This window comes from Triturus cristatus, chromosome 1_1 (genome assembly GCF_964204655.1).
Source record: "Triturus cristatus chromosome 1_1, aTriCri1.1, whole genome shotgun sequence".
NCBI lineage: Eukaryota > Metazoa > Chordata > Amphibia > Caudata > Salamandridae > Triturus > Triturus cristatus.
In genome coordinates, this window is record NC_140579.1 from 701991405 (window position 1) to 702017431 (window position 26027).

General features: G+C 48.9%; 1 protein-coding gene across 1 annotated transcript; it reads right to left on the reverse strand.

Moving 5' to 3' along the window:
- Positions 1–24210: 24210 nt before the first annotated feature.
- LOC146870900 (charged multivesicular body protein 2a) lies at positions 24211–25215 on the reverse strand. Its single transcript, XM_085647163.1, has one exon. The coding sequence runs from the start codon at positions 25057–25059 to the stop codon at positions 24397–24399; it is 663 nt and encodes a 220-aa protein (XP_085503289.1). The 5' UTR covers positions 25060–25215; the 3' UTR covers positions 24211–24396.
- Between the last annotated feature and the right edge of the window lie 812 nt (positions 25216–26027).

A 26027-nucleotide genomic window follows, 5' to 3' on the forward strand; every position in this document is an offset into this window, starting at 1 on the left:
ACTAAGTTTAGGGGATGGACTAACTCTAAGGTCCCACCTATGGGAGGACCTGGGGTGGGGGTGGTTACACCCCTTCCCCTTTGTCCCGTTTCGCGCCAGAGCAGGGGCTGAGTGCCCCTGCAACTGGTTTGAACTGGGCAATGCACAGGGACATCTTGTGTGCCCCAGGCAGTGTCTCAAAAGCATTCTCTGAATGCACCCACCCCGCCCCAATACACTTCTGCCTGTCTGGGGAGGTGGTTACTCCTCCCTGTGACAGGAAACCTATTGTCCAGGCCTCCCCTGTCGGAGTTTCCCTCCGCAGCAGGAGGCCAGACCCGTGTCCGTGGCATCCATTTTGTGATGCCAGGGCTTTGGAAAGTTTTAACCGGGTAGACCAGTGTGAACATGTCCTCCCTCTAGAAGGGTGGAATGCTACCCTCGCCGCCAGGACTGGCGGGGGGTAGTATTCCAAAATGTTTGACACCCAACACGACATGTTTTGATGCAGCCATTCCAAAGTTAGCATTTACCGTGAGATTATAATGCACTTAAGAGTATATGGTATGGCTGTATCACAGAACAGCCATAAGGAAGTATTTCCGAGAGCTGCAGAGGGGCTCAGCTCATGCTTGGGCACCCTCTCACACAAAACCAAGCACTCTGCCTTCAGGATTGTCAAGGCATGCTATAGGAGTGGCTTACAGGTTTATATGTGTCTGTATATATAGGTGGATATAGGTAGCCTATGCCACTGTAAGGGGTGCAAGCACCACCTTACCCAGGCTGCAGTAGCAGACCTGTGGTGTCATTTTGGAGTGCTTCCCAGGGGTGGCATAATACATGCTGCAGCCCCTGGTAGGCCTCTGAGGTACCTATGCCCTAGGTACATAGTATACCATATACTAGGGGCTTATAAGGCACTCCAGAATCCAATTAGAAATGTACCTAATGTACATGGAAACCATTTTACAGAGAAAGCAGATAGACTGGGGCCCTGAATAGCAGGATCCCAGTCCAACTAAGTCATAAACCAGCAAAACACCTGGAAAAAAGTGGGGGCAACCAGGTAGGTCGCTCCCCTCACCGCCATTCAGCCCCCTGTGTGTCCTGGTTCCTGCTGCCTCTGCCGCCCTTGTTAGCCGCCTCTAACCCGTCTAAGTACTGTGTTTGTCGTTCTTGATTGTCTGCTCGTCTTGGTTGCTGTTGTTATTTTTCCCTTGATTGCCCCCCTGTGCCACTCTTGCCTTTTGTACCCTTTTTTGTACCCCTGTGCGCGTTTTCCACATTTGTGCCCCCTTTCTCTCCCCCCTGTACCACTCTTGCCTTTTGTACCCTTTTTGTACCCCTGTGCTCGGTTTCCACATTTGTGCCCCCTTTCTCGCTGTCCCCGCTGCTTCCGTTTCCCCTGCCGTTTTCTTCCCGCCGCTGCGTCCCTGCGGCCCCACCCCCTCGACTCCCACTGGCCGCCCCGCTCCCACCTCCCAGATGCTCCTCCCTCCCTCTGCCCCTCATATGGAGGCCGCGCAGCGGACGCGCGCAGCGGGCGCGCCGCTGGCACGCCAAAGGCAAGCCGAAGTTGCGCCAAAGGCAAGCCCGTCTGTGCCCATCCGCGCCTGGACCGCGTCCAGTGCTAGTACCCCTGGCCCCCGCTGGAGCCAGAAGCATCGACTGAGATACGACCCCGCCGCCCTCAACGCACTCAACACCGGACGACCACCCACCTGCTACTGAGCCACCCCGAGGTGCACCCAGGGACCCTTCACCTGCCAAGCCTGCAAATTCACCTGCCTCCGAACCTCCCCCTCGCCCGCCGGACCAAGCAACGACAACAACCACCTCAAATGCATCCTCCTCAACACCCGCTCCGTCCACAAGCACGCCGTCAAACTTTGGGACCTCCTCGACACAACAGCACCAGACGTCGCCTTCCTCACGGAAACCTGGATGAACGCCTCCTCGGCCCCCGACATCGCCACAGCCATCCCGGAAGGCTACAAGATCACCCGGAAGGACCGCGTCAACCAAACCGGAGGAGGAATCACCATCGTCTACAAGAACACCATCAACATCACGACCAACACCGAAGACACACTCTCCGCCGCCGAACACCTACACTTCCAGATTCACACCAACCCCAAGACCACCCTTAGAGGAACGCTCATCCACAGACCCCCGGGCCCGCGTACACAATTCAGCAAAACCATCACCGACTTCATCAGCCCGTACGCCCTAGCCTCACCAGAATACATCCTCCTAGGGGACCTGAACTTCCACCTAGTGATAAACAGTGACAACAACACCACCACCCTGCTCGACAACCTCGCCAACCTCGGACTCAAGCAACTGGTGAACACCCCCACCCACCTCGCTGGCCACACGCTCGACCCCATCTTCTCCGCTAGCAACCACGTCTCCTTCAGCCACTCCACCGGACTACACTGGACCGACCACAGATGTATCCACTTCACCTTCCAAAAGAATACATCCCACCACCGTACGCAACAAATCCCCCGCAGAAGCTGGAGCAAAATCACCACAGACCAGCTCCTCTCATCGCTGAGCCTGAACCCGCCAGCCAACACCGCTGACACCAATGACGCAGCCCACAACTTCGCACAGTGGATCACCAACTGCGCCGACAACCTCGCCCCACTGAAGAAACCCCCTTGCATGACTGGCAACAGGAAAACCTCATGGTTCACATGTGACGCCCTCAAAGAATCAAAGAAATCCTTCCGTACCCTCGAAAAAACCTGGTGCCACGAGCGGACTACAGAAAACATGACAGCCCTCAAGAACGCCACTCGCGAACACCACCAGCTGATCCGCACCACCAAAAGGTCATCGTTCAAAGAGCGGCTCGACAGCAACACCCACAACAGCAAGGAACTCTTCAGCATCGTCAAAGAGCTCTCCAACCCCAGCGCCAACAACAATGACATCACACCATCACAAGACCTCTGCCACTCCCTCGCCACGTACTTCCACCGCAAGATCGCAGACATACACGACAGCTTCGGACCCCAGACTTCGCCCCCAGTCACCGAACCAACGACGCCCACCACCACCCTCAGCGCCTGGACCCCCATCAGCACTGAAGACACCACCTACGTCATGAACACCATCCACTCTGGCTCCCCCTCTGACCCATGCCCACATCATATCTTCAACAAAGCCGACATCATCATCGCACCCCACCTCCGGAACGTCATAAACAACTCCTTCACGTCAGCCACCTTCCCTGAGAGCTGGAAGCACACAGAAATCAACGCCCTTCTGAAGAAACCCACAGCGGACCCCAAAGACCTCAAGAACTTCCACCCCATCTCTCTTCTGCCCTTCCCGGCTAAAGTCATCGAGAAGACCATCAATAAACAGCTGTCTGCATTCCTCGAGGCAAACAACTCGCTCGACCCGTCCCAGTCCGGATTTTGAGCCAACCACAGCACCGAGGCCGCCCTCATCGCAGCCACCGACGACATCAGGACCCTGATGGACAACGGAGAAACAACCGCTCTCATACTCCTAGACCTCTCGGCAGCCTTTGACACCGTATGCCATCGCACCCTAATAACCCGCCTCTTCAACACTGGAATCCATGGAAAGGCCCTGGACTGGATCACCTCGTTCCTCTCCGATAGAACCCAGAGAGTCCGCCTCCCTCCCTTTCGCTCAGAGGCCACCAAGATCATCTGCGGCGTACCCCAAGGCTCCTCGCTCAGCCCAACCCTCTTCAATATCTACATGAGCCCCCCCGCTGCCATCGCACGCAGACACAACATCAACATCATCTCCTACGCCGACAACACCGAGCTGATACTCTCCCTCACCAAAAACCCAGCCACCGCCAAAACCAACCTCCAGGAAGGGATGAAAGACGTCGCAGAATGGATGAAGCTCAGTCGCCTGAAGCTGAACTCAGACAAGACGGAAGTCCTCATCCTCTGACAATCCCCATCCGCCTGGGACGACTCCTGGTGGCCCACAGTGCTGGGCACCGCACCGACACCCACGAACCATGCACGCAACCTGGGATTCATCCTGGACTCCTCCCGCACGATGACCAAGCAAGTCAACGCCGTCTCATCCTCTTGCGTCAACACCCTGCGCATGCTCCGAAAAATCTTCAGGTGGATCTCCACCAAAACCAGAAATACCGTCACCCAGGTCCTCGTCACCAGCAGACTGGACAACGGAAACGCGCTATACGCAGGAACCACTGCCAAACTTCAGAAACGACTCCAACGCATACAGAACGCCTCCGCACGACTCATCCTCGATATCCCTCGCCACAGCCACATATCCGCCCACCTGAGAAACCAGCACTGGCTCTCTGTCAGCAAGAGGATCACGCTCAGGCTCCTCACCCACGCACACAAAGCGCTCCACGACATGGGCCCCGAATACCTCAACAGCCGCCTCTCGTTCTACACCCCCACCCGCCAGCTCCGCTTCGCCAACCTCGCCCTCGCCACCGTCCCACGGATATGCAGAACCACCACCGGAGGAACATCGTTCTCCTACCTGGCAGCCAAAACATGGAACTCCCTCCCTGCACACCTACGACTGACACAGGACCATCTCACCTTCAGGAAACACCTCAAGACCTGGCTATTCGAGCAGTAGCAGCACCCCCCACCCCAGCACCTTGAGACCCTCGCGGGTGAGTAGCGCGCTATATAAATGTACTGATTGATTATAGTCAGATTCCACCTTCCTACAGGGAGTCACAGTCTAACAAGGGAAAATGCCAAAAGAAACCTTGGTGCAAAATCTGTAAACAGAAGAATCACTGGACCTGGGATTGCACCAAGTCCAAAGACTCAACTCCAGCCACCATTGCCCCTAAGGCAACTGTTCCCCCTAGTACAGCTATTGGTGGTGGTAATATTTAGAATAAGGGTGTAGTAGGGTTGACCCTGGGTTCTGAAATGGACTCTGGCCTAGTAGAGTTCCAACTCAGGCTGTCCTGATCTGTGATGGAGGCATGGATATGTCCTCCGTTGTGAGTCCCAGTAATTTGGGCAAGTACAGACAGCAGCCTTTGATAAATGGAAAAGGGGCTTTGGTATTCAGGGACACAGGAGCAAGTGTCACAATGGTGACAAAAGATCTTGTGGATCCTGGGCAGATTATACTTGGTGAAATGTACCAAGTGACCAATGCTAGCAATGTCAGAACAGACCATTCTCTGGCAGTTGTTAACTTCTCCTGGGGAGGGGTAACTGGCCTTAAGAAGGTGGTTGTAAGTGCAGACCTACCAGTTGAATGCTTGCTTGGCAATGATCTGGACACTTCAGCTTGGGCTGAAGTGGAGCTCAGGACACATGCAAAAATGTTAGATATCCCTGCTCATGTCTTTGCTGTGAGTAGGTCACATGCCAAAATGTCTAACACTGGACAGGCCCTGGATTCTGTAAGGGGAGGAGCAGTAGGGTTAAGGCAATGCCTTTCCCCCTGACTCAGAATGCCGATCAGCCTCCTGAGGGAGATCATCTTGAGCCTGAAGAAGGAACTGTCCCAGAGGAGCTTGAACCTGACCAGGTTGAGTTCTTGGGGACAGAAAACCTGCCCCTCTCTTGAACGCCTCAGAAAGCAAGCTGCTAATGAGGCTGCTGGGAATGCTAGTGGCACCCATAAAATATATTGGGATGATGGACTCCTTTATTCAGAGTGTAGAGACCCCAAGCCTGGTGCTTCCAGGAGGTTGGTTATACCTCTGAAGTTTAGGGGCTTCCTATTGACACTAGCCCATGATATTCCTCTAGCAGGACACCTGGGCCAGAACAAGACTTGGGACAGAAATGTCCCTCACTTTCACTTGCCCCACATGTCTGAAGACACTAAGGAGTTTTATCGCTCCTGTGTGACCTGCCAAGCAAGTGGCAAGGCAGGTGGAACCACAAAGGCCCCCCTGATACAACTACCTGTGGTGGGGATTCCCTTTGAGAGGGTTGGGATTGACATTGTTGGTCCCATGGATCCTCAAACTGTATCTGGGCAGAGATGTATCCTGGTGGTGGTGGACCATGCCACTAGGTACCCAGAGGCAATCCCACTTAGGACCACTACAGCACCTGAAGTGGCAAGAGCTCTCTTGAGTGTGTTCTCAAGAGTAGGCTTTCCTAAGGAGGTAGTATCTGACAGAGATGCACACTTTATGTCAAGTTACTTAACTGCTTTGTGGAAGGAGTGTGGAGTGAATTACAAATTCACCACACCCTATCACCCACAATGCAATGGTTTAGTTGAGAGATTCAACAAAACCTTAAAGGGCATGATCAAAGGACTCCCAGAGAAGCTTAGGCGAAAATGGGACCTGCTCTTGCCCTGCCTTTTATTTGCACACGGGGAGGTGCCTCAGTAGGGGGTTGGCTACAGCCCATTTGAACTTCTGTTTGGTCACCCTGTCAGGGGTCCATTGTGTTTGGTGAAGGAAGGATGAGAGTTAGCTCTCAAGCCCCCAAAGCAAGACATAGTGGACTATGTACTTGGTCTCCGCTTCAGGATGGCTGAGTACATGAAAAAGGCAAACAAAAACCTTGAGGCTAGCCAGGAACTGCAAAAAGCCTGGCATGACCAAAAGGCTGTACTGCCTGTTTACCAGCCAGGACAGAAAGTGTGGGTGTTGGAGCCTGTGGCCCCAGCAGCTCTCCAGGACACGTGGAGTGGACCCCACACTATTAAGGGAGAGGTTACTTACTTAGTAGACCTAGGAACTCACAGGAGTCCCCATAGGGATCTCTATGTCAACAGGCTGAAGCCATATGTGGACAGGGCTGACATGGGCTTGCTCATGGCAACTGATGAGGTACAGGAGGAAGAGAGTGACCCACTCCCTGACCTCCTCTCACAGAACCCTGATTACGGGTCAGTTGATGGTGTAGCCTTGGCAGGCAGCCTCATTGCCCAGCAGCAAACTGATTGCAGACAGGTTCTCAATTAGTTCAGACACATGTTCTCACTGACTCCAAGTCAGAGTACCTGGTGCACTCATGAAGTGGACACTGGGGACAGTCTGCCTATTAAAAATAAGATTTATAGGCAACCTGACCATGTCAGGGACTGTATCAGGACAGAAGTCCAGAAAATGTTGGATTTGGGTGTGATTGAAACCTCAGATAGCCCTTGGGCTAGTCCATTGGTCATTGTGCCAAAACCTCACACCAGTGGTGGGAAAAGAGAGATGAGGTTTTGTGTGGACTACAGGGGTCTCAATGCAGTCACTAGGACTGATGCCCATCCAATACCAAGGGCAGATGAGCTTATAGATACTTTGGTCTCAGCCAAGTACTTTAGCACACTTGACTACTGGCAGATCAGACTAGCTGATGATGCACAGCCAAAGACAACATTTTCTACCCCTAGTGGGCACTATCAATTTGTGGTAATGCCATTTGGTTTGAAGAATGCACCTGCCACTTTCCAAAGGTTGGTGAATACAGTTCTCACAGGCCTGGAAGCCTTTAGTGCAGCATATCTAGATGATATTGCTGTCTTTAGCTCCACCTGGGAGGATCACCTGGTCCACCTAAGGAATGTTTTGGAGGCCCTGCACAAAGCAGGCCTAACTATCAAGGCTACTAAGTGCCATATAGGGCAGAGTCAGGTTGTGTACCTGGGCCACCTTGTAGGTGGAGGCCAGGTTCAACCATTGCAGAGCAAGATCCATACCATAATGGAATGGGCTGCTCCAACTACCCAGACTCAGGTGAGAGCCTTCTTAGACCTGACTGGGTACTATAGGAGATTTGTCATAGGGTATAGATTAATAGTGACACCCTTGAATAACTTAACTTCTAAAAAGATGCCCAAAAAGGTTCAGTGGACAGCTAGCTGTCAAAAGGCATTTGATGACCTGAAGCAGGCCATGTGTACTGCTCCCATTCTGCAGAGTCCTGACTACTCCAAAAAGTTCATTGTTCAAACTGATGCATCTGAATTGGGGGTTGGGGCTGTCACAATTGAATGAAGAAGGTCAGGATCAGCCAGTAGCTTTCATAAGTAGAAGGCTGACCCCTAGAGAGAAACGTTGGTCAGCCATTGAGAGGGAGGCCTTTGCTATGGTTTGGGCTCTGAAGAAGTTGAGGCCATACTTGTTTGGTACTCACTTCCTTGTTCAAACAGACCATAAGCCCCTCGTATGGCTAAAACAAATGAAGGGTGAAAACCCCAAACTGCTTAGGCGGTCCATTTCCCTACAGGGGATGGACTTTACAGTGGAACATAGACCTGGAAGTAACCATGCCAATGCAGATGGACTCTCTAGGTATTTCCACTTAGACCATGAAGAATCAACTGGTCAAGATTAGTTTAAGGTCCCTGTGTTTGGGGGGGGGGGGGGGTGTAGGAGAATAGGATCTGCTTCACATGAGTACCCCCACTTTTTGCTGGTGTTTCACTATTTTTCGACTTTAGTCTGGCTGTGGCCCTGCTAATCAGGACCCCAGCCTAGCTGCTTCCTCTCTAAAATGGTTTCCATGTACATTAGGTACGTATCTAATTGGATTCTGGAGTGCCTTATAAGCCCCTAGTATATGGCATACTATGTACCTAGGGCATAGGTACCTCAGAGGCCTACCAGGGGCTGCAGCATATATTATGCCACCCCTGGGAAGCACTCCAAAATGACACCACAGGTCTGCTACTGCAGCCTGGGCAAGGGTGTGCTTGCACCCCTTACTGTGGTATAGGCTACCTATATCACTACCCTATACAGACACATATTAACCTATAAGCCACTACTATGGCAGGCCTTGACAACCCTGAAGGCAGAGTGATTGGTTTTATGTGAGAGGGTGCCCAAGCATGAGCTGAGCCCCTCTGCAGCTTTCGGAAATACTTCCTTATGGCTGTTCTGTGATACAGCCCTACCATATACTCTGAAGTGCATTATAACCTCGCGGTAAATACTAACTTTGGGATGGCTGCATCAAAACATGTTGTGTTTGGTGTCAAACACTTTGGAATACTACGCCCCCCCCCCCCCCTCCCGCCAGTTCTGGTGGCCGGGATAGCATTCCACCCTTCTAGAGGGAGAGACATGTTCACACTGGGTAAACCCGGTAGGACTTTACTGAGCCCTGGCATCACAAATTGGATGCCTGTGCCACAGACACGGGTCTGGCCTCCTGCTGCTGACTGAAACTCTGGCAGGGGAGGCCTGGGCAATAGGTTTCCTGTCGAGAGGAGGTGTCCCCACCTCCCCAGACAGGCTGATGTGTATTGGGGCTGGGCGGGAGCACTCTCTGGTGCTGTGAAGTCCTGCACTGGGGGCACACTTGGTGTCCCTGTGCATACTCCAGTTCAAACCGGTTGCAGGGGCTACCTGCCCCTGCTCTGGTGTGAAACTGGACAAAGGAAATGGGTGTAACCACCCCTCTTTCCTGGCACACCCATAGGTGGGGCCTTAGAGTTAGTCCATCCCCTAAACTTAGTATAAGTATAGGAATCCAGTCCCTAGGACTTTAGATTACCCTGGACGAAACTCTGCACCGTACATCCTGGACCTTCGACGTTTTATCCTGACTAGAAGACTGAAGAAATCTCCTTTGGGGTCAAGGAGTGACTCCCCTGCTTGGCAGGCACCAAAGAAGCAACTGACCGGTCTGCAATTCTGAAGCTCCCGCCGGACGCCGAAGTCTCTGCATCCCCAGAGGTGGATTTCCAGACTTCCCCGAGGCTACCCTGAGTCCACAGCAAAGCTATCATGGGTGATGTGGAACCGTGACCCCTGGACACCGTGAACCTTTGCAACAACACTATCTTCCTGGTCATCCTCGAAGTTATGCTTTGGGTTCCGAGTAGCCCCAGCCTTGAGCACCTCCTGTGCCAAAGATTGTTGGCCTCCACTCCACGAGTGACCTGTGGGCCATCTTCAAGTGCGATCCATCAAGGCTCCTTTGCTATCACTAGCCCGTTGGCTAGCAGGTCCCCACGAAGGCGACTCCTTTTCTGATTGGGCTTTCCTGGTTGCTCCAGGCGTGCCCTGACTTACCCTCGCTTGGTGAGTCCCGCAGACCTTGCTGGTCTGCACCGCAGTCCTTTCTCTGATTCCAACTGACTTGCCGTTGCCAATGCTTGTTAGGTCCTTTCTGGTTGCCGACACCGCAGCACTCGACAGACTTTGTGGTGCAGCTCGAATCCGGCTCGTGGTCTTCGTCGACACCTCCTGGACCTCGTGGCTGAAGAGTCAAGAAACCCATCAACTCACCTTAAGCACCCGACATCTGTGGGCATTGGTCAATCCTGCCCTCGGTCACTGGCTAGTGACCCAGACTCTGTCCCCTCTGCTTTCAGGTTCCTTCCATCCTAGATCCAGGCTTGGATCTCTTTGGACACTTCTTCTCCTCACGACAGCAGCACTTCTTTGCCATCTTCCATTGTAATCGACGACACGACCTGACACCAAAAGACACCTATGCCCCCGGCTTCCCTGGGTGAGGTAACACGAGAACTCTGGTGCTCCCGTGTGTGCTAGCCCTAGAACTGCTTAAGTCCAAAAGGGTTTGGTCCTGACTCGATTCTAAGTGTCCCTAATCTTTAAATTTCCAACCGCGACATTGCCCATAGAAGATAACGGGAACCCGCAGCTGTGTTCACACACTGCACATGGCCCCCGTGGGTCCCCTGTGTCACTACCTTGGGTGGTTCCTTGGGGTCTCAGCGATTCTACAGGCTCTAGGCCTTGTGTCTAGTTCAGTCGTGGTTCTTATACCACTTTATTGGTATATGGTTTGGTACACCTCTAGGGCCCAAACGTGTATTTGTGCTATTACTGTTGATTGCTAACTTGTAGCTTAAGTACTTCAAACTCCAGTCTCATAAAGAGACTAGAGGGGTGTGTTTTATCTTAAATACATATATTTTAAATATATACCTGGTGTGGTTGTCCTTTCATTTGGTCATTCAAGAGATTATAGACTGGTAAAACAAGCTGCTTTACATTCCTTCAAGACTTAGCCTGAAGGCTGCTCTCCATAGCTACCACTAGGATAGCTTTCAATAAAGGTTGTCTTTAACCTATTCACCATAAGGGGTTCTTTGTACTGATACAGGGTGCCCACTATAACTAGTGGACAGCATATATCAGGCCAACGTCTCACATTGGTGTGCAGCGTGTGGGATTCCAGCTTGCTATTGTTTTACCAGAAAATCTCAATTGAATTGATCAACTGAAAACCACTAAAGGTACCTTAGGTACATATAATATCAAGTTTAGTATACAGAAGTTCTACTGAACTTAGAGTTGTGTGTTAAGGGATAGCACACCCTTTCTACAACTCAAGAGAGTTTAGTAGGCCACACTAGTGTAGGTAGTGCAATACACCACACCACATTAAAAATGTCTAATCCGCCTGGAACCAGTGGGTCCCTGCCAGAAGCCAGTGAGCTTCTCCCCTATAGATATGAGGATCTCTCCTTTGCACAGCTTAGGGTCTTGTGTTCCATTAGGAAGCTGAAGACAGGCAAAAGCCCAACCACCCAGCATCTCATAAAGAAACTCAAGCTGGATGATCTCCCAGGGCCTAGTGGGTTTGGGGGGTTAGGCAGAGTGGGTGGGGCAGCAGCTGATGGTGGGCCTAGGGTTGGAAACTCCCCTAACCCCACCTGTCCTGCTGACCAGACTGATGACAATGATCAGGATCTGGTGAACCCAGCTCCCCTGGATGAGGATGATGAGGATGACAACATTGCTGAAGTATGAGCAAGATAAATTCAACCTCAGAAAGCAGCAGATGGCCTTAGATAGGGAAGCCCTAGAGCTCTACAGAGCTAGCAAAAAGGATGGACTAGAGTCCCTTGGTGGCAGCAATTTCTAGAGATAGGGGCAGGTCTTATGACCATAGAAGCCTAAGTAAGATTGTCCCTCCCTACCAGAGTGGGGATGACATCCACAAATGGATAACTGCCTTGGAGATGGCCTGTAAAGTACAGAGGGTCCCCCAAGGACAGTGGGCAGCAATCTTATGGCTCTCCTTTGCAGACAAAGGTAGAGATCAGCTCCTCACTGTAAGAGAAGAGGATGCTGATGATTACCAGGTCTTGAAAAGTGCACTAATAGATGGGTTTGGCCTAAACAACTGAACAATACAGGTTAAAGTTCAGAGATACCCAAAAAGCATAAAATCAAGACTGGGTTGACTTTGTTGACTGTGCTGCTAAGGCTCTGGAAGGTTGGTTATTGGGCAGTAAAGTGTGTGATTTCATAGGATTGTACAATCTGATTATGAGGGAGCAGATTCTTAATAACTGTCAAAATCAGCTGTTGCTTCAGTACCTGGTAGACTCTGATCTGACCTCTCCCCAAGAATTGGGAAAGAAGGCAGACAAATGGGTCAGAACCAAGGTGAGGCAGAAGGTACAGAACCAAGGTGGTGGCCCAAAGAAGCAAGATGCTAAGAACTCTGACAAGGGTGGGGACGAGGGTAAAGACCAGAAGTCTTCTCAAGGGCCCCAAAAATCTTCTTCTAATGGGGAGTCACAATCTAACAAGGGAAAAGGCCAAAAGAAACCTTGGTGCAGAAAACTCACTGGACCAGTAGCTGCACCAATTCCAAATAATCTACTCCAGCCACCATTGACCCTAAGGCAACTGTTCCCCCTAGTACAGCTACAATAGGTGGTGGCAGTGTTCAGAATAAGGGTGTAGTAGGGTTGACCCTGGGTTCTGAGATGGACTCTGGCCTAGTCAGAGTTCCAACTCAGGTTGTGCTTGTCTGTGATGGGGCCATGGATATGTCCCCCTTTGTGAGTCCCAGTAATCTGGGCAAATACAGACAACAGCCTTTAATAAATGGAGTAGAGGCTTGGGCATTCAGGGACACAGGTGCAAGTGTCACAATAGTGACAAATGATCTTGTGGATCCTGGGCAGATTATACTTGGTGAAATGTTCCAAGTGACCAATGCTAGCAATGTCAGAACAGAGCATTCTCTGGCAGTTGTTAACTTCTCCTGGGGAGGGGTAACTGGCATTAAGAAGGTTGTGGTAAGTGCAGACCTACTAGTACAGTGCTTGCTTGGAAATGATCTAGAGACTTCAGCTTGGGCTGAAGTGGAGCTCAAGACACATGCAGAAATGTTAGGGATCCCTGCTCATGTATTTGCTGTGACTAGGTCACAGGCCAAAATGTCTAAAACTGGACAGGCCCTGGATTCTGGAAAAATAGACCAGGCGCCTACCAAGAGGAGGAGCAGTAGGGTTAAGGCAGAGCCTTCCCACCTAACTCAGAATGCTGATCAGTCTCCTCAGGGAGATGATCTTGCGCCTGAAGAAGGAACTGACCCAGAGGAGCTTGAACCTGACCAGGTTGAGTTCTTGGGGACAGGGGGCCCTTCCAGGTCTGATCTGAGCCAGGAGCAGAAAACCTGCCCCTCTCTTGAACCCCTCAGAAAGCAAGCTGCTGATGAGGCTGCTGGGAATGCTAGTGGCTCCCATAAAGTTTATTGGGATGATGGACTCCTTTACTCAGAGAGTAGAGACCCCACGCCTGGTGCATCCAGGAGGTTGGTTATACCTCTGGAATTTAGGGGCTTCCTATTGACCCTAGCCCATGATATTCACCTAGCAGGACACCTGGGCCAGAACAAGACTTGGGACAGAATTGTCCCTCACTTTCACTGGCCCCACATGTCTGTAGACACTAAGGAGTTTTGTAGCTCCTGTGTGACCTGCCAAGCCAGTGGCAAGGCAGGTGGAACCACAAAGGCCCCCCTGATACCACTACCTGTGGTGGGGATTCCCTTTGAGAGGGTTGGGATTGACATTGTTGATCCCATGGATCCTCAAACAGCATCTGGGCACAGATTTATACTGGTGGTGGTGGATCATGCCACCAGGTACCCAGAGGCAATTCCCCTAAGGACCACTACAGCACCTATGGTGGCAAGAGCTCTATTGGGTGTATTCTCAAGAGTAGGCTTTCCTAAGGAGGTAGTATGTGACAGGGATGCAAACTTCATGTCTAGTTACTTGACTGCTATGTGGAAGGAGTGTGGAGTGAACTACAAGTTCACCACACCCTATAACCCACAATGCAATGGTTTAGTTGAAAGGTTCTACAAAACCTTAAAGGGCATGATTAAAGGACTCCCAGAAAAGCTTAGGCGAAGATCGGACATACTCTTGAACTGCCTTTTATTTGCATACAGGGAGGTGCCTCAAAAGGGGGTTGGCTACAGCCCTTTTTAACTTTTGTTTGGTCACCCTGTCAGGGGTCCATTGTGTCTGGTTAAGGAAGGATGGGAGTTACCTCTCAAGCCCCCCAAACAGGACATAGTGGACTATGCACTTGGTCTCCGCTCCAGGATGGCTGAGTATATGAAAAAGGCAACCAAAAACCTTGAGGCTAACAAAGGAACTACAAAAAGCCTGGCATGACCAAAAGGCTGAACTGACTGTTTACCAGCCAGGACAGAAAGTGTGGGTGTTGGAGCCTGTGGCCCCAGCAGCCCTCCAGGAAAAATGGAGTGGCCCCCACACAATTGTTGAGCAGAAAGGGGAGTTTAAATACTTCGTAGACCATGGAACCCCTAGGAGTCCCCATAGCATACTTCATGTCAACAGACTTAAACCATATATTGACCGGGCAGACACGGGCTTGCTCATGGCTACTGATGAAGGACAGGAGGAAGAGAGTGACCCACACCCTGACCTGCTTTCTCAGAACCCTGATGATGGGTCAGTTGATAGTGTAGCCTTGGCAGGCAGCCTCACTGCCCAGCAACAAACTGACTGCAGAAACCTTCTCAGCCAGTTCAGACATATGTTTTCTCTGACTTCAAGTCAGACCACCTAGTGCACTCATGAAGTGGACACTGGGGACAGTCTACCTGTGAAGAATAAGATCTACAGGCAACCTGACCATGTCAGGGACTGTATAAGAACAGAAGTCCAAAAGATGTTGGATTTGGGAGTGATTGAACCCTCAGTTAGCATTTGGGCTAGCCCAGTAGTCCTGGTACCTAAACCTCACACCACAGATGGAAAGAGAGAAATTAGGTTTTCTGTAGACTACAGGGGTCTCAATGCAGTCACTAGGACTGATGCCCATCCCATCCCCAGGGCGGATGAGCTAATAGATACTTTGGCCTCAGCCACGTTCATAACCACATTTGACCTGACAGCTGGCTACTGGCAGATCAGACTAGCTGATGATGCGAAGCCAAAGACAGCATTTTCTACCTCTAGTGGGCACTATCAGTTTGTGGTAATGCCCTTTGGTTTGAAGAATGCACATGCCACTTGCCAAAGGTTGGTGAATCAAGTCCTTACAGGCCTGGAAGACTTTAGTGCAGCATATCTAGATGATATTGCTGTCTTTAGCTCCACCTGGGAGGATCACCTGGTCCACCTGAGGAATGTTTTGAAGGCCCTGCAAAAAGCAGGCCTAACTATCAAGGCTACTAAGTGCCAGATAGGGCAGAGTCAGGTTGTGTACCTGGGACACATTGTAGGTGGAGGCCAGGTTCAACCATTGCAGAGCAAGATCCAGACCATAATGGACTGGGTTGCTCCAACTACCCAGACTCAGGTGAGAGCCTTCTTAGGCCTGACTGGGTACTATAGGAGATTTTTCAAGGGGTATGGATCAATAGTGACACCCCTGAATGACTTAACTTCTAAAAAGATGCCCAAAAAGGTTCAGTGGACAGCAAGCTGTCAAAAGGCATTTGATGACCTGAAGCAAGCCATGAAGCAAGCCATGTGCACTGCAGAGTCCTGACTACTCCAAGAAGTTCATTGTCCAAACAGATGCATCTGAATTGGGGGTAGGGGCTGTACTGTCACAATTGAATGATGAATGTAAGGATCAGCCAGTAGCTTTCCTAAGCAGAAGGCTGACCCCTAGAGAGAAACGTTGGTCAGCCATTGAGAGGGAGGCCTTTGCTGTGGTTTGGGCTCTGAAGAAGTTGAGGCCATACTTGTTTGGTACTCACTTCCTGGTTCAGACAGACCATAAGCCCTCTTATGGCTAAAACAAATGAAGGGTGAAAACCCCAAACTGCTTAGGTGGTTCATTTCCCTACAGGGGATGGACTTTACAGTGGAACATAGACCTGGGAGTAACCATGCCAATGCAAATGGACTCTCTAGGTATTTCCACTTAGAACATGAAGACTCAACTGGTCAAGGTTAGTTTAATATCCCTGCGTTTGGGGGAGGGGTTGTGTAGGAGAGTAGGATCTGCTTCACATGGGTACCCCCACTTTTTGCTGGTGTTTCACTTTTTTTCGACGTTAGTCTGGCTGTGGCCCAGCTAATCAGCCCCCCCCAGGGACCCGTGGGCCGGTTTCCAGTGCGTCCGCTTGAGGCTCCTTTGCGATCGCTAGCCCGTTGGCTAGTGGGTCCCCACAAAGGCAACTCCTCTTCTGATTGGGCTTTCCTGGTTGCTCCATGAGTGCCCTGACTTACCCTCACTGGGTGTGTCCCAGTGACTTGCCATTGCCAAAGCTTGTTGGGTACAATGTGGTCGCCGACACCGCAGCACTCGACAGACTTCGTGGTACAGCTCAAATCCAGCTCCTGGTTGTCATCGGCGCCTCCTGGACCTCGTGGCTGAAGAGTCAAGACACCCATCAACTCACCTGAAGCACCCGACATCTGTGGGCATTGGTCTATCGTGCCCTTGGTCACTGGTAAGTGACCCAGACTCTGTCCCCTCTGCTTTCAGGTTCCTTCCCTCCTAGATGCAGGCTTGAATCGCTTCAGACACTTCTCCTCTACACGGCAGCAGCACTTCCTCGCCAGCTTCCATTGAAATCGACGATGCGACCTGACACCAAAAGACACTTATGCACCAGGCTTCCCTGGGTGAGGTAACACGAGTACTCCAGTGCTCCCGTGGGTGCTGGCCCTAGAACTTCCTAAGTCCAAAAGGATTTGGTCCTGACTCAATTCTAAGTGTCCCTAATCTTTAAATTTCCAACCGCGACATTTCCTATAGAAGCTAACGGGAACCCGCGACTGTGTTCACACACTGCACACGGCCCCCGTGGGTCCCCTGTGTCACTACCTTGGGTGGTTCCTTGGGGTCCCAGTGATTCTACAGGCTCTAGGCCTTGTGTCTAGTTCAGTCGTGGTTCTTATACCACTTTATTGGTATATGATATGGTACGCCCCAGGGCCCAAACGTGTATTTGTGCTATTACTGTTGATTGCTAACTTGTAACTTAAGTACTTCGAACTCCAGTCTAATAAAGAGGCTAGAGGGTTGTTTTTTATCTTAAATACATATATTTTAAATATATACCTGGTGTGGTTATCCTTTCATTTGGTCATTAAAGAGATTATAGACTGGTAAAACAAGCTGCTTTACATTCCTTCAAGACTTAGCCTGAAGGCTGCTCTCCATAGCTACCACTAGGATAGCTTTCAATAAAGGTTGTCTTTAACCTATTCACCATAAGGGGTTGTTTGGACTGATACAGGGTGCCCACTATAACTAGTGGACAGCATATATCAGGCCAACTTCTCACACCAAATACCACAGAGTCTTTGTGTAAGTTGAAGTTCAAAAGGTTTATTTTCAACTGACAAGCTCTGTTCGTTGTTCTACAATTCAAATCATTATACTATACGAGCCAGCTACAAAAGCAAAATGCATAAGATTAAAACAATAAACATTGTTACAACAAGTCCACCGAAGAGTCAGACAAACGATCTCTGTGCGAATTCTGGGGTACCCCTCACCTTAGAACATAGAAGTACTGGTCACATGCATCTCATAAGCCTTGCAAAGCTCTGGTTTGTTCGTAGAAGGGAATCTTCCGCCTGTTATGAGAAAATTTGTGTGCTTTATATAGTATAATGCAAGCATTTCTCATTCATGCCAAAAAGTGTAGCATGTTATGTTATGGCTAAGCAATACGGACTGACCAGAACTCCTTAACAAAGTGGCTTGTTTTTCGACCTCTTTTACGCAACGCTCAGACAGTAGCTGTATGAGCTCATGTGGGCTCAAAGGCATCCACAACAAGCTGTGAGGTAACGTCCATGCGCAAAAGACATGAAGCTAAAATGGTGCATGGCTCAGACTAACTTTGCAAAGAGTAGAGTAGACTAGAATGACCCTAAGGACCATAACACTACTAGTCTACTCTACTCTAGTACCCGATTTGGACTAGTGATGTATGTTGTATATGTATGTATTAACTTTTTTTCAATCTTGCTAGTGAAAAAGAATGAATAGGGGGAGGTGTATATGGCATCTAAAAATATGTAATGTTTTTTCTAGGCGTACTACCGACCACCACCAGTGCCGGGGCCAGCGGCGATGCGGCCATTCCGGAGGGAGCCGGAGATGCAGCGGCGGAACCAGCAGGAGCTACAGGGGGTGAGCCTGCAGCAGCGGTGGGCGGTGATAAGTTGTGTTACTTACTTATTGACATTACACTAGTGGGAAGGGTGTACTAGTGTACACTCACTCACTGTACTGTTGAGACTTAGTAAATTTTGAAGTTGCAGTGAACATTAGACAACGGTGGAAGAGAAGACACCCTTTATTTAGCAATGGCATAAGCAGCAATAGCATTAGCAGCGTGAGTTGAGTAACCAATGGCTTCTTCCATCTGACTCCAACTCAGCTCTGAGTTTATGGAGAAGACTAAAAGTCAGATCAGATCAGATGACCTTGATGGATGTGTTGTTGAACAAAAAGGGAAAGAAGGGTGGAACTGAAGGAGGAAGGACGGGCGAGATGTAATATGACTGGCAGAGAAGGATACGTTGGAAGCATGCATAGGTGGCTGATAGGAATCAGATGCATGGGTTGTTGAAGGATGGAAAGTCAAACAAAAGATGCCTGCATGGGTGCCCACACTGTATGGGTGTATAGGATTGCAAGAAACGTCAGCGGTGTTTTGGTCGCACCCAAAGCCAAGGCAAGCAAGGAAGGACGCATGTGTGGTTGTTGGTGAAACAAACTAAGGTTTGTTGAGAGATTAAGAAGAATGTTAGACATTTACTTTGAATGGATGGATGCCTGGATGTATTTTAGCATAGGTTACGAGTGCGACTGTCACTGGATGCAGAGTTGCAGAGTTGCATGCAGACCAGAGTCTCTGAAGAGAATGTAAAAGAAACCGTGCCACAGTAGCAAAGTCGACTACCGAGGGGAATATATAATTTGTATTTTCAGAATACTCCCTTGACTCAAAGTAGTTTGCAAGCACATCATATATATATATTGTGTATGATGCATGTAGTCATCAGCGCCTTCCTCTGACTCAGAGCACCACTCCCTACCTACCTATGTTAATTTTACTGTCAGCCAGCCTGCTATTGTGGGTGGCCTATCTGTTGGTTACACAATCAATCAAAATAAAGTACCTCATGTCGTCCCATATATAAGCAATGATCATTAGATCAGATATATAATCTGCCTTTTTGTAGTAGTCAGGGCAGGGTGAAAGTGAAATTGAGCAATTTCCCTTGATGTAACAGAGAGACTATGTCCAGTGCCACCCGTAGAAAATTACAAGCTCCACCACCTGCAGAAAGTAGTAAATACTAAATAGGACTAATGTGAGTCTGCGTCATCAACATGAGTCAGACTCGAGTATGTTTGTCTTTGGCGCCAGCTGACTGAGCTGGCATGTGTCGGCTACAACAAGGTTATGTAATTTCGCTAAACTAAAGAGAAAAAGAAGACAGGTGTACTGTGCCACCATAGTGCTAGAATAATGCCTGAAAAATTCCCACAAATGTTAGAGCCTGAGGAAGTGGGAGGACAGATACGTACCACAAATGTTATGCACTGTGCTTGGTAGTGCTACAGCTACTATGTGTTGAATTAATTTTGTGTTACTGTTTTGCTAAGAGTATTGGTAAAATATAATTTGTTTCTTTCTTGATATAGCTCCTCCTAAACCAACAAGGAAGGAGTTGGCAGTTCTGGCCCGGTGCCGGAAGCTGGAGGCCATCTCTGCCGAGTACAGACGGCTGGTGGCTCTGGCGGAGGAGGAGGAGGAGGCGGCAGCAGCTGCAGCCTCCTCCAATGCCCCGGGCCCCAGCCAGGCACCTCCAGTTGTTCGGCGCCGCGGTCAGGCAGCCACCCGTCGCTGCCCACCAGCAACAACATCCAGCATTACTGCTGCCCCCCTGTTAGAATTGGGGGTCTCTGGTTGGCACAGATAGGCACTTGTGACAAGCAGGGACCCTCTGCTCTAGTCAGGATAAGGGGATTACCCTCTTAAAATAACCCCTGCTCACCCTCTAGGTAGCTTGGCGCGAGCAGACAAGACTTATTTCAGAGGTGTTATGGGTTAAGTATTTGTGAACTCATACAGTAATCAGGTGACCCACCACAAATGGACTCCACACCAGGGTTATCAAAAATAAGTATTTTTTATATCAGGCTTAGCACAAGACCATATAACGACAGACGTATCCACAATACTATGAACAATAAAAGAATTCTTGTGTAAAGCGTATCTTTAAAAAAGTCTGTGCGATTCGTATTCCTCGGTTCGGCCCTTACGGTGATGAAATGAACCCAAAGAGTCTGACGCTCGCAGCAGACGCTTCTGTCCGATGCGCTCAAACGAGGAGTGCGAGTGCAGTCCCTTAGATGGAAGAGTTCGTCACGAAGCGGTAAAAACAAAAGCAATGCACGCGGCGATGTCCTTCTTGAGTAGTGCGGTTCGGAGGGGGGAAGCGAGGTGCGGTGCGAAGTCCTTCCCTCACGTTGCGAGCTACGGCTCGTGGGGGCCACAAAGTCGCGTTGTTCGGGCCGGACAGCTTGGCACGAGCTTCCCAGTGTACGCGTCGACCTTGATGAGGCGCACACTTCTCTCTTCTTCAACGCTACGGGGAGAACGGCGTTTTTCAGCAGCTCCTCTCAAGGCGGGTGAAGTCCACTGGTCCTGGGACTTTGTTCAGGGGGCAAGCTCACTCACAAGCCCTTGGAGATCTTTAAGCACAAGTTGGAAAATAAAGTCTTTGTAGTCTTTCTCCTCTCCTTCAGCAGCAAGGCAACTACTGCAGGCCAATCCCCCAGGTCAGGGACAGTATTCCTCCTTACAGCTTTCCCAGTTCCTTCTCGTCGGGCAGAGGTTTCTTCTTGTCAAAGAAGGATCTAATTTCTTGGGCTCAGGGTCCCAATACTTATACTGCAATTCTTTTGTCCTTTCAGGCCAGGGGGCCTTTGCCCAGTTCAGCCCAGTTCTGGAGAACTTTGTTTACAGGATTCTGGCTTTTCATTTCAGTGTGCAGGGCAGAGACATCAGACGCTCCCCAGGGGGTGGAGCCAGCATTGTGGTGGAAAGGCACAGCCCTATTCAGAGTCCAGGTGTATTCCTCCCACCCATCTGGATGTAATCTCTCTATTCACCACCTGGCTGCCCAGCCTGTCTCCTGGAATTCCCCAGCCCTGTCACTCACAGAAACCAGACAGCAGATACACATCCTAGCAGAGGCGGGCTGAAATGGTTAGGCAGCAAAGACCAACTTTCTAAAAGCGGTATTTGCAAACACAGAATATTAAAATAAACCTTACTAAAAGATGTATTTTCTTATTCTGAGTTCAGGCATACTAAACTCAAATTTCTACAATGTTCTCTGAGTCTGCTGGGATTATAGTGTGTAATAATTCCAGCAGCCCATTGTGGCCTATGGAGAACAGGTAGCCTTGCAATAGTGAAAAACGAAAATGGCTGTAATTCACTATTAGGACATGCCACACACATCAGGGCTTGCCCAGCCTTATGCTTACAATGCGCCCTGCCCTTGGGCCTACCATAGGGGTGATTAACATGAAGTTAAGGGAAGGTTTAGGGACTGGCAAGTGGGTGCACTTGCCCAGTCAGCATGACAGTACCAGACTGCACGCAGGCTCTGCAATGGCAGACCTTAGACATATTTTACAAGGCTGCTTCTGTGGGTGGCACAACCAGTGCTGCAAGCCCACCAGCAGCATTTGGATTTACAAGCCCTGGGCACTCCTGGTGCACTGTGCTAGGGTCTGACAGTAAACCAAATAAGCCAATCATGGGATCTAATCAATACAGCAATTTAAAACAGGGAGCACTTGCACTGTGGCACTGGTTGGCAGTGGCACAGTGCTCTGAGCAGCTAACACCAGCAAAAACATGAGGCACAATGACAAAAAGTGGAAGGGAGACCCACGCCAAGGTGCCAGGTCTAACACCTCCCCTGTGGATGCAACTGCAGGGCATATGCGCGCCGCATGCTCCTCCGGAATGCGCGGCTGGAGGAGGAGCTAGAGGAGGTGAAGAAGCGTCTGAAGGCCCTGGAGAGAAGATCCCGCCGCTAGGAAAAAGACCCTGTTCAATTGCCCCTTTTTTTTTTTTTTTTTTTTTACAAATCTACATAGTTTATTAGAACAAAAATCACAGTCATTTATATATATATATATGTGTATATTTTTAGAAGCTATACAAACAAAAGTCCCAAAATTTCAATTTCCAAACACTCCAGCAAATTGTTCTCACCCCCCACACACTTCATAAACGCCTCACCCCAAATAGGACTGCTGCGCCAAGCACAAAGGTTGTGGCTGTGAAGGTCTAGGCCACTTTTTATATTGCCATCAGTTTGAGAAGCACATAAGTTCAATTTAAGACATGTATCGTCTCAGATTTGACGGTGATTTAACTGGGGGCTAGGCTTGTTGCCTCCATATTCAAAAATGAAAATATTGGTACTCGAGGGACAAGTAACAGTTCTGGCAGTTTTATCAGGAAGGTACCATTGAACCCTTGCCACTGATTTACAGTCATTTTAATATTATTTACACATACAGCACCCCTTCCAGCCCGGAAGGCCAAAATACTTAAATGTTCAGTTCTTAGGCAAGATTACCAAATTCTTCCAGTAGGCCCAGAGCCAAAAGCCTTACTATGGCTCCAAAATCTGGTTGCACCTTTCTTCACTGCCAGCTTTTGGATCCCCTGCTCTCATCAATCTCTCGCTATGTGTGTGTGTGTGTGTGTGTGTGTATATATGTGTGTGTGTATCTGAATCCATCTATATAATCACACACAGATTTTCAAGGTCTAATGTCGTAATCACAAAGTCTACAAACTACTGCTTGCTAAATGATTACTTTCCGGCCTCTTGTGGTTTTCCAGTTTCACAAAGCGTTCTAGATACCATTCTACTTTTCTTCCCATGGGAGCAGTTCCAGACCTCACTTTGTGGCGAGTTCCCTAGCTTCACTTGATAGTCTCTAGGTTTACTGCTCGCACGCCTCTATATCACCTTCCTTTAAGCGGTGTGGGTACCAATACTAATGTGTGATGCACGTCCCAACATCTTTACAACCTCAATAGGCCGTGCTTTACGACACAAGGTGCCATTCCTCTGCCCCTACCAAGTCTGAGTACAGGTTCTGCTCAAGAAGTGATAGAAGATCAAGGCCTGCTCTTCGAACCAGAAAGATGGTAAAACTAATGTTGCTGGAGCAGAATGAAAAAAGAAACAGGAAGGCACAAAACTAAAAATGAATACATGCTTTAGTGATGGGGCACAAAAGCTGATCATATTTTAAGAAGCATCAACCTTTCATCATTCTTTTTCCAAATTAATGAATTCCACACAAAATAATAAAGTATGGTATTCTGGGTCCCACCATTACTCCTCGAAGACATTTGAAAGACTTTCCCTCTATGACTAAGTCATATCATGTGCATGTGATACAAGACTCTCCTCTCACTATGCAGTCCTCTGCTTAACTGCCTTAGTTCTTTTTTCAAAATGGATTTAAAGAATCTGAAAATGACATAAAGTGTACCATATTACTGTAGGTTTCTGATGAGAGAAGTATTTTGAATCTTTGGCAGATTTCCTGCAAAATCTTGGCTTATAATGACAGACAAAATTACTTGTGGAAACACGGTCAGGAACTTTGTTCTCGCCAGGATTAAACTATTACAATGTAGACTGCAACTAAACTGCAACAACTTCACACAAGGCAGAAGATATTTGCTTCCAGGTTGATGAAGGACTCAGCTGAAGAGAACTGGTCTTCTAGCGAAAACGTGAACGATGAGCATGAAGAAAGCAAAGCAAGCTGGCCATGAATAAAAAAACAAATCATTAAGAAAAGTAAAATAAAAAATAAGCAGATATGAATAGAAGACATAAGGGACTTTTTCCACACAAGTGCAGCAAAACACTAAATGTCAACATAAATCAAAAAGAGACACTAAGACAATACCAGAGGTTAAAGTCTCTCAAGTAAAAACAAAACGCCCACTGTACGGAAAAGTCGGACTTCGATCACACCAAAGCTGCCAGCTTCATTCTAGGGCCAGCTTAACAGAAGAGTTTTTACCAAGGACGGAGCTCACCTCCTTGCCCACACAACCTTGATTTCCCCAAACCTACATTTAAAATAAAGTGAAATGTCACTCTCAGCAGATGGCAGAAACACCACAGCCAGACAGTTTATTAATCCCTTCGGAGATTGTTCAAACGCTCCTCCAAGTCGGCATCGGCGTCAGCCAGGGCTGCAGCACTCTCGGCTTTCTTCTGAGCAGCCACATTCAGTGAGCCGCCTGTAGCAGGAAGATTAGAAAGCTCATCTGTGAGGGTGAGACCAAGTTCATCCAAAACCTGAGACACAACAGCATCGCTCTCTTCCTCGTCGTCCTCGTCACCCATGGCATCATCAATGGCATCATTCATCATCTCCTCCTTCATGTCCATAATCTCCGACTGCTTCTCAAATTCCATCATGATCTTTTGGATCTGGGGTAGTTTCAGCTGTCTGTTCATCGTTGCCATGGCCTTGGTGACTCCCTTCATCGCTTGTGCCATGGAATTATTAGACTTCAGTGTCTGAATCTTCAAAGACACAGCTTGGATGTTCGCCCTCATCATAATAAACTTCTTCACATAGCGGCGAGTTCGCACCAAGTCTTTGGCCATGATTTTAACTGCATCCATCTGCCCCTGCTTAGCCATCTTCTTTATGTCGGCAATTATCTTCTTTTCCTGCTGTTCCAGTTTCTGCCTTTCTCTATCCATCTCTCTCATAGCTCTCGTCAGAGCCCGCTGATTCTGTCTCAGCATCTCCTCAGGAGTCTTCCGTTTTCCAAAAAGGAAATCCATTGGACCACTCTGGATCCGTGAATTCAGACTAATATTCTTTGTTCTAATTCAGCTTAACATTCGATGCTTGTTGTTGGTCTTTTAACGGGTATCATTTAGCTGTAATTTTAGCACTTCCTGGTCGCATAACTACCAATCCCACGGCCTAACATACTAAAGGAATTGCCCCTTTTTTATCGGTTCTTTTGGTGGCTGGGAATCGGGCGTTGGGGTTATGGACAATTGGAGTTTTTCATTTTGGACATTCGTTGGGGTTAGGGAGAGTGTTGGGTCAGGTGTTGTGGGATTTTTTTACATACTTTATTTTTGTTACGGGATTAAATTATATATATTTGACTTTACATACGATGTCGTTTAATGTTTTGTGGGTGGGGTTACTGTTTTACGTCACACTGTTTCCTTGCTGCTGCAGGGCCACAGACAGTGTTTGATTTAAATAATTGGCTAACTTTGTAAGACACAAACAGATAGATGCGGTACCCCTCACTGATTGACTTGTCCTAGTAGTACGGTCACTCTCTCCTCTTCCTGTCCTAGTCCATTATTATACCTCCCCCAAACATCTTTTCTTTTCTTACCTGTGATTGATGTTTAAGTTGGGCACAGCGATGGCTGCATGACGTTTATCGATGCAGGTTGGGTTCCAAAGAGAATGCAGAATCTAATGCCATGGTTGTGGTGGTAGTAGTAGTAGACACTGGCAGTAGTATTTACAAAAAAAGAAAATGAGACAGTCAGTCGCCTGAGAGAGACTCTGGGAGGAGTAGTAGAGCGAAGTAAATAAAACATAATGGTGTAGGGGATAGCCTAGTACAACAAGTTACAAACTGTAGTTGTTTTCAAGTCGCTCAACTAGGCCTACCCTAGGCACAAGCGTAACCTTTAGTGCTGTGTGTAATAGGAAGCCATGACAATCGATGCCGGCAATTAATGATGATGGATTACGTTCCTTTGTTAAAATAGTTAAC